Below are 13,004 nucleotides of genomic sequence, written 5' to 3' on the forward strand. Positions count from 1 at the left end.
CGTCTAAAAGAATTTCCTGAGTTGAGTTTTAAAGTTCTTCCCTAAAACGTATTATTTTAGTCACATGCTATTGAATATTCTGCTGTGTTTTATATACCTTTTTGGCTATTAAAGTGTCTTTAAATAAGCATGGTCGAAGAAATTTAACTCAATTTTTTGAAGCATCTATTCTTATGAAACATGGTTTGTTCCTAAATTTAATATTTTCTAAAAAATATATATAGATCCGAAGGTGGCTATGCCTTAGTGCGAACATGAATGGCGTCTAAAAGAATTTCCTGAGTTGAGTTTTAAAGTTCTTCCCTAAAACGTATTATTTTAGTCACATAATATTGAATATTCTGCTGTGTTTTATATACCTTTTTGGCTATTAAAGTGTCTTTAAATAAGCATGGTCGAAGAAATTTAACTCAATTTTTTGAAGCATCTATTCTTACGAAACATGGTTTGTTCCTAAATTTAATCTTTTCTAAAAAATATATATGGATCCGAAGGTGGCTATGCCATAGTGCGAACATGAATGACGTCTAAAAGAATTTCCTGAGTTGAGTTTTAAAGTTCTTCCCTAAAACGTATTATTTTAGTCACATGCTATTGAATATTCTGCTGTGTTTTATATACGTTTTTGCCTATGAAAGTGTCTATAAATAAGCATGGTCGAAGAAATTTAACTCAATTTTTTGAAGAGTATATTCTTACGAAACATGGTTTGTTCCAGAAATGCGATACACGCTGCCTAATATGCTATAGAATTTCATATTTTCAAAAATGAATGTCATACCAACAAAAATAGATGTTAAGAGTAGTTTTTCTCAATGCAGGAGTTTTCACTAAGTCAAATACTGTTTCGTCTCTTTTTTCTTCCATTTTCATCTAATGAAATAAATAAATAAAAATACATCAATTATAAATTAACAGCCATTTGTAAGCAACCTATTATAAGAAGGTAGAAAGAACTATATATATATGCTTATATATAGATAGATAGACAAGTTAAAAATACAAAGAAAACATAGAAAAATATGAAACATTAAAAACCTTAACACATAGAAACATTAAAAAACGTTCTTAAACATATTTACAAATTTAAAATTTAAGAAAAAAATTAAAATAAAAATGAATTGGAAAATAAAATACGGAAAACACAGAATCTCATCATCTGCTCATACAATTACATGCGAAAAAAGTGTCAAAACACAAAACGTATTTTAACACATTTTGTCTTTAAACTCATTGATAAACTTCTGCATCCAATCGAAAGTGCAGTAAATTTTCATTTTTGCGCATTATTCACATTGTTTTGCTTTGTTCAAAGATAGCATATATAGCATAAAGTATAGACTGACTTCAAAGCATACATCTCTTCATTTGAATGATTTGAAGATATATATGCATATTGAAAGTTAGATTTAGTAAATTTGTCAATTTTACAAATCTTAATAACTTTAATAAAAAATTTAATGGTACTGAATAAATTAAATTTAATCCTGACATCAAAATAAGAGCTCTAAATATCAGCTAAGTGCTAAGCACCCTCGTCTTTGAATTTTTTTTTATAATAACATTTATAAATTAAAACTACTGCTACTTCTGAACTGTTTATCCTATCCACTCCTGTTTGATCCCAGTTGACTAAGTTCTATAAAAATATAGTGGATAAGACTTTATTTCTCTACTTAGCGTTGTAAGATGTAAAAATAAAAACAAAACAAATATTATAACTTTTATACTGAAAATCCTTATACCATCTAAGCTATTAATTACATATTTTTCAAATTTGGTTTCATTTTATTAAGCGTAAAGTAATACATCCAATAGAATACATAATTAGCCTAGAAAACAAAATCAAAGTTTAACCCTTTTTATTCATTTTCTTTACTCTTTTTTCATGCAACTACTGTCACATACTAAGAAGAAGGTGCTTGACAGTTTATCACTAGCATAGAATTTTTTTAAGCAGCCAGGTTATGACAATTTTTGAGCTAACTTAATTGTACTCTAAGAACTGGAAACAGTCGTTAATGGTCATAAAAAATTTTCCTGAAAATAAACTGCGTTTAAGGACGTTACAATACAAATATTTACTACTTAAAGCTCACGTGCAAACTTCTGAGCTGATCAATTATTGATATGCCACGTTATTTAAATTTCCTTGTGCATAAAAGTTATGTTATCATATCATTCAATTGTAATAATTTTTTTCATCAGTACACTGTGAAAAATTCCGTTTAAGTTAAAGTATTATTTTGGGTTCATCATCAGTAAAATCCTTTTTACCATAAAATTAATTTTTATCGTGAAATTTTACATCGTAATTTTTACATTAATATTTATTTCATTAGATTGATTCAGTGATTTTACGGTAATTATTGCTGTAAAAATACAGTATATCAGATTTTTTGTTCCGTAACTTGTTGCGGTAAAAAGGATATTCGGTAAAAGATTCCGGTACTCTGAGTGCTGGTACTTTTTACCGTAATTTGATCCTGAATTTTTCCCAATGAATATGTTGCAAATATTGTTCTCTAATTTTACATAAAAATTAGTCGTAGTACTTTTTCTTTTCAATTTCAAAAAAATATGTTTTCAATGAAATTACCTTCTGTTGGTGCCTTACAAAAGTTTGAATTGAAGCTTTGGCATAATTCATATCTTTTCCATTTTTCTTAGCAGCAATTAATAGTATTTTTTCCAGTTCCAAAAATTTTCCATGCGTTAAAAGCCAACGTGGTGTTTCCGGTAGTACCCTAGTTTAGTAACAAATAAATAAAACTGCATAAAAAGTCATGTTTAATTTTTATTTTATTTTGAATGTAAGCAAAGATAAAATAAATTCAATTATTGTAATGATGAATGCATTAACTGAGTATTCTCACAGTCACTTGCCACTAGAATCAAAATTCTAAATATTTGTTTTTAGTTTGAATAAAAAAAAGATTGGTTTTCTAAAATGGTATAGTATATTAAGTATATTTACATTTGTTTAAAGTATATTTAAAATGTCATTATTTACTGTTTACTGTTGTACTGTTATTTACTTTCATTATTTACTGTATTTATTGTACCACAAAAATGGTTGGTGCATTTAAATTCATTAAAAATTTCCTATTTAGTGAATTTAGAGTAAAAGTTATTAAATTAATCATGATTGCATTTTGTTCTGATTAACGAAGTCCAGCTTAAAACTGTCCGATGAATGGATAACTTCAGAACTTACTCTACGTTTGATCTCTGGTCTTTGGAACTCAAGCACACTGCTTTAACTAGTCACTTGTGCAAACAAGAACTAAACTAATGTCAGCAACTAGTACAAATGAAACACTAAAACAATGTTTTTAAAATTTGTTATGAATATTTCTCTTTACATTCGTGTCACCAATTATCAAATTTGTAAAAGATGACTTTCAACGAACTTAATGTTTACTTAATGCTAAATATTTCAGAAATATGCTTCCCAGATCCCATCGAAAGAGCCTTTAAATCAGATATAGTGCTCCTCAAAGAATTCGTTATTAATTTAATATTGGTATTTTTTTAAAAAATATTTATAATAAACCAACTGAATTCTAGCAAAACATTTAACTTGTTAAGAAAATTAATTTCCTTTTATCTTTAGCTTCTCAATCCTTCAATTTTAAGATTGCATCTCGAAATCTTAACGTATTCTACGAAAATTACTTTAAAAAGATCATGCAAATATTTAAAAAAGAAAATAACAATTCAGGTATTCAGTTTACCAGAAAACAGACAAGAGGCAAAGCCAGGGCATGGTTATAGTGAACTGAAGCCAGAACCAGCTGGGAACCATCCATGCTATCAGTGGCATCAACATATAGGCAAACACCCAACCTGACTTGAAGGTGAAAAGATAGATGGATCGATATTCAGCGCTCACAATTTCTGAAACTATGAAAAAATGTTAGTATATATCAGTGTCTGAATTGTTAAAATAAGAAGTCATTATTATTATAAATGCATGCACATGCCCTAAAAAACATATGGCGTAAACTGACGCAAATGACGTAGTGCTTTTTTCATGACTAAAAGGGATTATAACCATTGTAACCCATCCATATTAATTTAATTATACATTTTTAATGATGTATGCTATATATTAGGTTTCTAAGTATCCATACATTTTAATATTTATATTACGATGCAACTCTACAGTTTTGTAGATTTTGCGACAGATTGGTCTAGACAGACCGAGGCAATTTTCCATAAAAATAATTAATCATTTTAACACTTTTCGTAACTATAAAATTACTATAAAATATAACTATTTCTAACTATAAAAATAGAGTAAAAATAAAAGTAAAATAAAACTAGAAGTAGTAGTACAGTTTTGTGGTTCATTTTCTAGCACATGATTTTTTTTCTAGAGAAAAACAAAATTAAATGAACTGAAAATTTTTCTGAATTACGCTAAACATTTACCTAACTAAAGATTTCTAGCGTATAATTTCCAATAGTATTTTCTATAAAAAATTAGAAGAAGCAATATTTTAAACGTATTTAAGTATTTAAGCGCATCTATATCGATCTCAGCTAACTTTTCTTTTATTTATTTAAATCTTATTTATATTCCTTAAACAAATAAAAAAATAAAAATTAACAAAATAGTTAAATTTTCTTTCTCTTGGGTAACCGAAAAGTTCCTATTTTTTTAGAGTTGAAATATTTAGCGTTCTGCTGTTATTTATGAAAACAAATATAAACCTACTTTTTTAGGAGTGGTCTGCTACCTACCCCTATCAGCTGTACTCTAAACGACATTATTCTTATTACATTTTTTAAATTACGCTTATAGCTTGAGAGAAAAACTTATTTGGATAAAGGTATATTTATTAAGAAAACGTAGGACCATGTTTTATTTCGTAACCAAACTAGTAGTTGAGCATTAGAGGATTAACAATTCCTAGTTCAGCCTTTCGAACACTGATGTTCACAAATGGCATGGTCAAGTCAAATTGTTAGATTTAAGGTTATTTAGTAATTTCTCATGTTCCCCTATATTATATGTTATTATCAATAATAGTTACATTGGATGCACTAAAGAGAAACATACTGTGCTTTGATATATAAACATTTTTTTACTTTTTTTCCTTCATTATCAATTATGAAGTATTATTAAATACAAATATAAGTAATAAACATTGTTTTAATGTTGTTAATTTTATACCGATATGCAATTTGACATGCCCCATGTTCTTATAGATAACACGTAATTATCACCAAAAAATTACATTGAAAATTACATTAAAGAGTAATGGATCGTGTTTTATTAATATTTTAACAATCTCTTGCCTTTTTCACTTTAAGTAGTATGGAATATTATGAACTTCATTATTATTTGGAAAGCATTATTAGACGTAAATATAAATGAAAAACACTGTTTTAAAATTAATACCTTTACACCGATATGCAATTTGCTATAGTTATAAGCAATATGGTAAAAATTTAGGTTGGAAACTAAATAATGAAAACAAGACGTTGTTGAAATATAAATTTTTAAATTCCACCTGTTTATGTTATATAAATCAGTGTTTGCATTCAATTATGAAAGCAAAGCATTAGAGCAATCACCTAGATATTGAGTAATTTACATCAATATCGCAAGCGTTTTAAACATTATAAAACTGGATTAAATTCTTTACCCTTAAGTTTCATTTCTAAATAAATTGTTACATAGATTATTTTATTATCCTTTAATGAGCATTGGCCACGTTCTTAGTTCTGTCTCACAGACAACATATACTTATCCTATTTCTTCTATTATTTATTTCAATACACATTTTTGACTTGGAAAATAACGCTTTGCCTTAAATTATAATTAAATAAAAGATAAAAATATTTTAAAGCATTTTTAGCATTCTTTTATTAATTTAAGTTTTAGGAAAAAAAGATCGAAATTTCTATTCAGATTGAAAATGAAATTTGGTTCTTTTAATCTCAGTGTGAAAAATATGCATGTGCCGATATTAAACTAATCTAAAAGGTCGAACAAATGCATGTAAACTATGACGTCACCAATATTGAGAAACATTAGAAGAACAACGAAACGGCGCACTGCTCCTGACGTATAATTTAAATTAAAATGAATTGTTTTAATGTCATGTTCATTTGCTGACGAAACCATAGATAAAGGTATTTTCAGATCAAAATCCATTGTATCGCATTTTCTTTTCTCCTGTAATCCTCCCGATGTAAATTTAATGTTTCCTGTTGCTAGAAAATTCTATGAATACTTAATTAATTAGGTAATGCCACTAATTTAAGCCTGAACTGTTTTATGATCATATAATTTTATTTTCTAATGTTTATTTGCTAACAAAGCTAAAGTAGTCCAGTTTTCAGATCAAAATCCATCATATCGCATTTTTTTCCCTGTAGTATGCAAAATGAGTGTTTCCCATTACCCGAAAATTCTATGAAATCTAAGTTAATTAGCTAACTTCAAAAGTATGAGGTAAAATACCTCAGACTAAGATAATAAAGCTAAATTGCTATATACTTTTGGGATTATAATATTTCTAGATTATCACTATTATCACTATAGAAGTGTGGTTACTAAAATTTTATTTCATTTCAAAATCTTGGATATTTTAGCATTATATTTGTTTGACATATTTTTTTACTACAACGCATTTCTTGTTTATCATTAAGTTTATTGACTTATAATAAATATACGAAGCAAATTAAATATTCAAAATACTTACGCACTACGTATGATATGGTGAATGTAGACGTAATTCCCATGGAAAGAAAGAAGCGCAAAACAATAAACATCATGAAATTTTTCGCCAAGAGAGTCAAAAGTGCAGCCACCAAGAACATGGAAATACAACTGATCATGGTTATACGACGTCCAAACCTATAAAATGAAGCTCAATTATAGACATTTTGAAAAAATTTTGGAATTAAATTCAAGCATGTGAAAAATTAAAAAAAATGTGTTCATTCCCAAAACGAAACTTAAATATTAATACTTTGAAAAATATTCCAGAATATATTCAACACTGTTCGAAATTTCTCGAAAAAACACAGTTAAATAACAATTTATTTTATTGTTATTTTATCATATTTAAAGAAAATAGTCAAATAACCTTAAATAAGATGGTATTCAAACCGTAAACTGGGGGAAAACCGTTTATTAACTGCTTTCACCTAATACGGTTAAACAACCAGAATTTTATCGTTCCATCTAAGACCACTTAATGATCCCACTCAGTTCCATGAAGGTGGGTATTTATTAGAGCCGAGAGGACTTATCCAGTCTCTTCACCGACAGAACGGGGGTTTGAGTGCCACTTTTGGCAACACAATATTTTTTTTAATTCCCTTTCATACATGAAGAGTTTCTAATATCCTGCATTCTCCAATTCCCGTTATGTAACGAAAGCCTAATTTCAATGTAATTAACTGGTAACTAGTTTCCAGTAAACTCTTACGGTTTTAAAACCATGCTCGTTGTAAATGTTTAAAACCAAAAAAGTAAGAAATGTTCTTTGTCATAAACTTAACGGTAAATTGGATGGTCAGACTTCTGTCGGTTATTTTACCAAATCCTAGAATGAAAATTCTAACGGTGAAGCATAAATATTTAGGAATTTTTTTTCGTAAATCTTCTCAAACTTCTAAATCTTCTAATGAAAAAAGAAGCTTTTAAATGAAAATGAAAACAAAACTTCGTTCCCTTTCAGAGATTTGTTGTTTATATATTTAGAAAATATTTTGGATATTTTATTTAGTTCACAAAGTTAATCTTATTAGCTAGTACAAATCAATTTTGCTTAGATATTAATACTACCAAAAATATTACTTCGTTCTAATTCCGAAGTTTTAAAATAATATAAAGTTTAAATACTATTTCATTATGAAAGTTGTCAAAGTTAAATGTATCCTCAAAAATATTGAATATTAAAGTAAATTATATCCTTAAAATATACAAAGCTGATCTTATCATAAAGGGGTCCAAGCTTAAACAGCTGTCTTGTCCAAGCTTAGACAGCTGTCTTGTCCAAGCTTAGACAGCTGTCTTGTATCTAATTTCATAACTTAAATTGTCTTCTACGTTAACTAATTAGAATGCTTGCTAATTAGAATCTCTTCGAACTATTACGATTCAGTCCTATTAAGGGAAGATTCGATCACCAGATCAAAAGTTATTTGGGGTGACCCATTTATTGATCACTGTAGTTACACAAATATCACTCAAATTAATTTTAATCTAAATAAAATTATAAATTAGTGAAAACTTATACCAATACACGTAGTTAAGGCTTAGAAATTTATGAAGAACTTAATTTTAGGTATGAATAGAATTATAACTGTGTTGAAAGTATTAAAAATGCATGATTTGTATAACTCATTTGTTCCGGTATAGGTAAAAAATAAACAAATCTTTATTTTGGACAGAATCGAAAGTTTCTTTAGCATTAAAAGTACTATTTTAAAACAACGCACCTAATAATATTTAAATGGAATCAACAAAGTAATAAGTTGAAATGTTAGAAATCTCATCTAGAACATATTTCTTTTAAACGTTCAAGTGTGAATTACAATGGATGAAAATCCATTAAAAATATATCCCTTTCATATAAATTATTTGATAATGACGTAACGCTTTTATTGATTATAAATTATGTACTATAAAAACAACATAGAATAAAATACTAGATTAATCAGAACAAAATATTTTTATAATTATTTTATTTAAATTTTTAATAATTACTCCTTCGTTTAACAAATTATACATTTGGCTCAATTATGCGGTGTATTTATGTCGCTGTAAATGAAAAAGTTTTTTTTTTGCATTTTGCCGATTGTTAGCCACTACTAAAAGTTATTTCAACCTAATAAATTGCACTTATTTTTAATATCAATAATAAAAAAATTCTTTTCCTTTAAGAATATTTATTGATGTGCTACAAATAACCCGCAAAAGCAAAGAATAAAGTACGATTCACAAATCATAATCATTCGAAATCCTGTGAATTAGTATCAACATCGAAAATAATAAGTCACAGTTAAACGAATCGATAAATCATAAGAAAAAATCATGCCTTTTAAATTGAAATAAATGAATATAAACAAATTATTTGACTTACCGATCTGACAACTGGCCACATGTCGTTGCCGCAATTAAGAATGCAACCATGTAAACAGTTTTGGAAACGGAAATTAACCATTCTCGGTTGCATACCAAATCCCACTAAAAATATCAAAACCATATGTCATACACTAACATTTGTTATTATTTTGGGAACTCAATAATTAAATTGTGTTTCATTAGATCCTTGATATATCACACAGAATAAACTAATTAAAGCGGAAATGCGATATTTCAAGGACAATTAAAGTTAGTCCCACAATCCTACAACCAGTGTAAACCGGTTCTTGTACTGGTTCACTCCGGTTTCATTGTATTCATGCAATATGGTCCCAGTTATTATTAATTGAATAAATTCCAATCTTCATCGAATTTACTATAATGTATAAAACAAATTACTTGTGAAGTGCGCCATTTTAAATTGAAATCAAGTTTTGAAGAATAATATTATATCAACGATATATTTAATTCAAACATATTCAAATCGAGATCAGGATTTGAAATACAATGTAAAGTTAATTATATACTTTTGTAAAAATATTTATGCTAATTTGAGTCCAGTATTGATAAAATTAATAATGTAGTTATTTGGTAGATATTTTATTCAAATAAATTGCACATGTTACATTTATATTTAACACGTTGTTTACAAAGAACTCATAAAAAAAGAAATTCTTTAAAAATATTATTATAAATTAACAGCATATAATCAAGAATTTTAGTTAAAGAGAAACTAAATCGGCTTAAAACCTCAACGAATTTTAAAAATTTCTCCGTCACTGAAATTTGTTGATTATTATTAAGAACAAAATATTTTATAATAATTATTCAAAATTATTATTTTTAATATATTATCTTAAACAAATTTTACAGAAGAACTTAGCACACAAAGTATTCAAGTAGAAAAATGATAATTGAAAGAAACATTTATTTCTATTTGTTTTTAAACTAAATTTTTCATTCAAATTTTATTCACAAATATTGAAGTTATTTTAATTACTTCTTTTAATACAAAAGTAAAATTTGAACTATTTTACCATAATTTTCAATTTCTTTTCCCGATACCACTACTTAACTCCCACTGTAAATGAAAGTGCATTTTTTCAGTTCATGACTTTTATCCAGGTTTGGAATTGCTCACAAAAGTGGTTCAACTTTGTGAAATCAAATATTTTTGTTTTAACAGAAAAATAGCTTTTAACTAATTAAAATAAAACCGAAATAAAAATATTTTTTGCATAATTCTAATTATTCTTACAGATTTTACTTAAAAGCTTTCAACATTTAAGAACGGAAAAATTATGATTACAAATATTTATATTCATTTAAAAAGGAATTAATATATATTTAAAAAATATTAATGCTTCTCAAAATGACACTATAGTCAAACATCAAAAGTATGTCTCGTCTAAAACGAATTGCAATTTAACATAATTACCTGAAACAAATGAATGCGCAGTGAAGTTCCAGTTAAAAAATTGTTTTCATACTTCTTAAGTTAAACATACTTCAAAATTTAAATTTGAAGAAGAAAATAATTTTTTTTTTGCATTTATGCCCAGACAGGCACCTTGCCCTCTTTCTAAGTCTCTGTCTTTCAAAGGCCATTGTAAGAATGTCAAGTACTTTTGCTCGAGGTCAGACGATGAGGTTGTTGCTCTCTTCTAACTTACTCATCGCATCATCCGAAAGATCTTCAGTTGTGGCACAATTTAATGTGAACTCTGCGTAAGTTTACCTGCTTCCTGGATGAATTCCAAGATTAAGCACCCGACCGCAGTGCCACAGCTCAAAGAATGAACTATTCCTCAACAAACTACAGCGATAGGAAAATTTAAGTTTAACACTTTGAAAAAAATAAGAATAAAATTGCTTACATCATCGACCATGGTGGACTTGTAAAAAGAATCATCATATTCCCAGGTTTCGCAAGCTTCTATTTCACTATCAATTGTTGATGGAACATGCAATGAACCATTAACTACTAGGTGCTTGTATACAGTGCATCGACTTTTCCGCACTAGTCCAGCTCGGTTCATAACTATGGGTACAGCTTCATTCTTCCATTCGAAGACAGACACATTTGCTTCGATTACCTTGAGAAAATGAAACATAAAGTCATAATTGAAGTAAATTGTAACTAAATATCACAATTAATGGAATTTAAGAACAATAATATATGCTTTAAAAGTATCTTTCATGAAAGTGTAAACAAATGTCTGAAAGTAAACAAAAAATTAAAGTTAACTATAAAACATTGCGATGAATAGAACTTAAGAATGCTATATGTATTATAAATACCCTTTGACGAAATTTTAAAAAATAAAAATCTGAACGAAGGGTTAAATAAAACTGTAAATAATATAGTTAAATATGATATTAAATTGACTATGTTAACAATGATATTAAATTAACTATGTTAACTTTGATATTAAATTAACTATGTTAACTATGATATTAAATTAACTATGTTAACTATGCTAGTAATTTAACTATGTTAATTATGATATTAAATTAACTATGTTAACTATGATATTAAAATAACTATGCTAATTATGATATTAAATTAACAGAATTTAAGAAGGATTCAGGATATGATGTGTTTTAAAAATACTTTTAAATACCAGTTTAATAATCAATGGTCCGAAAAGCCAAATGAACATATAAGTATTCACACATGAAAACATCCTTATCTTTTATTTTTTAAAGGAAAAGTATTGCAATAGTGTAATTTTAATTAATGATTTATAAATTGTACTGACATTTGTATTTTAGAATTGAAATTTTTTTTTCATTTTAGCAATTCATTATTTTAGATTGTTAGAATTAGTTTTCTTAAAATAAAAATAGTTTTTTAGATCACGAAAAATGACATTGTAACAAATAAGTCACTATTTTAATACAAATATTTAAAAAAAGGTTCACACGTTTCTTTTTGTTAAATATAAAGTTTTCTACTATTTTAGGCATACTATTCTTTATACTATTTTAATCGTATACATTAACAGATCTTGCGCGAGCTTTATTTAAAAAGTTGAATTGTGCAGTTGAGAAAGATATACACCCCTTACAGCACTTGAATCTTTTGTTTCTAATCTCAACTTTAAAATGTTAACTATTGAAGAGAAACGAGTGGCCAAAAAAAGCTTGTTTACAGATTACGATTAATTTTTAATGAAATCACTGTTTGATAATATAGTATACTGTATTAATGTGCATAAGTTTTTTGCTCTCAATTCAGCGCTTCGTGACTCCACACCGTCCCTCAAAAGCACAAACACACCACTTCATAGTTCCAGATCGGCTTCTAAAACCATCAGAAACACTACTCTGAATACAAGACATCAATACAAGTTAACAATCAGTACCACATAGTCACCCTGCCTCTGTCAAACTCATCTTTTAGCGGGTTCAATTACTGGCCTTCATGATGAAATAAGAATTAAAATTCAAAGACGCTTAAAATTCAAAGACGCAATAGGCTTCGCTGTGCAGAAAAATTGAGAAAAACACGAAAAAAGTCATGGTAAAAATTTGAAAATAAAAAAATAAACGAAAATAGGGCAATAAGAGACACCACTTCGGTCAAAATCTAATTTATAGATTGATTTCGTATTTGAAAAATAAAATGTTGTGCCTGAAATGCTCTGGATGCATAAAAAAACACACTTTATATTTAAAAAGGTAGAGTGTGTGTTGTGCGTGTTTCTTTCTTATAACTTCTGAACTGTTTGCATTGGGGTTCAAAAATTTAAAAAGAAGAATATTGGCTCCCAATATCATAATGCATTACAAAATTTCAATTATATCGATCAGGAGGCTCGTTTGAAAAGGGATTTTTCTCATTGGTTTTAGCATTAGTCATTGTTTTAAATTCAATTATCCACATTTC

General features: G+C 27.3%; 1 protein-coding gene across 3 annotated transcripts in view; it reads right to left on the reverse strand.

The window, feature by feature from the left end:
* LOC107452687 (organic cation transporter protein) overlaps positions 1 to 13,004 on the reverse strand; it is a 59,779-nt gene that overhangs the window by 10,782 nt on the left and 35,993 nt on the right. For all 3 annotated transcript variants that reach the window (XM_021146883.3, XM_021146882.3, XM_043045270.2), the window contains exons 3-8: positions 10,990 to 11,208; positions 9,111 to 9,214; positions 6,720 to 6,874; positions 3,738 to 3,906; positions 2,600 to 2,747; positions 782 to 873 (exon numbers count right to left, since the gene is read on the reverse strand). In XM_021146883.3, coding sequence (XP_021002542.1) covers positions 782 to 873; positions 2,600 to 2,747; positions 3,738 to 3,906; positions 6,720 to 6,874; positions 9,111 to 9,214; positions 10,990 to 11,208 — 887 coding nt within the window. The remainder of the gene's footprint in view (positions 1 to 781; positions 874 to 2,599; positions 2,748 to 3,737; positions 3,907 to 6,719; positions 6,875 to 9,110; positions 9,215 to 10,989; positions 11,209 to 13,004) is intronic.

This window comes from Parasteatoda tepidariorum, chromosome 7, assembly GCF_043381705.1.
Source record: "Parasteatoda tepidariorum isolate YZ-2023 chromosome 7, CAS_Ptep_4.0, whole genome shotgun sequence".
NCBI classification, from domain to species: Eukaryota; Metazoa; Arthropoda; class Arachnida; order Araneae; family Theridiidae; genus Parasteatoda; species Parasteatoda tepidariorum.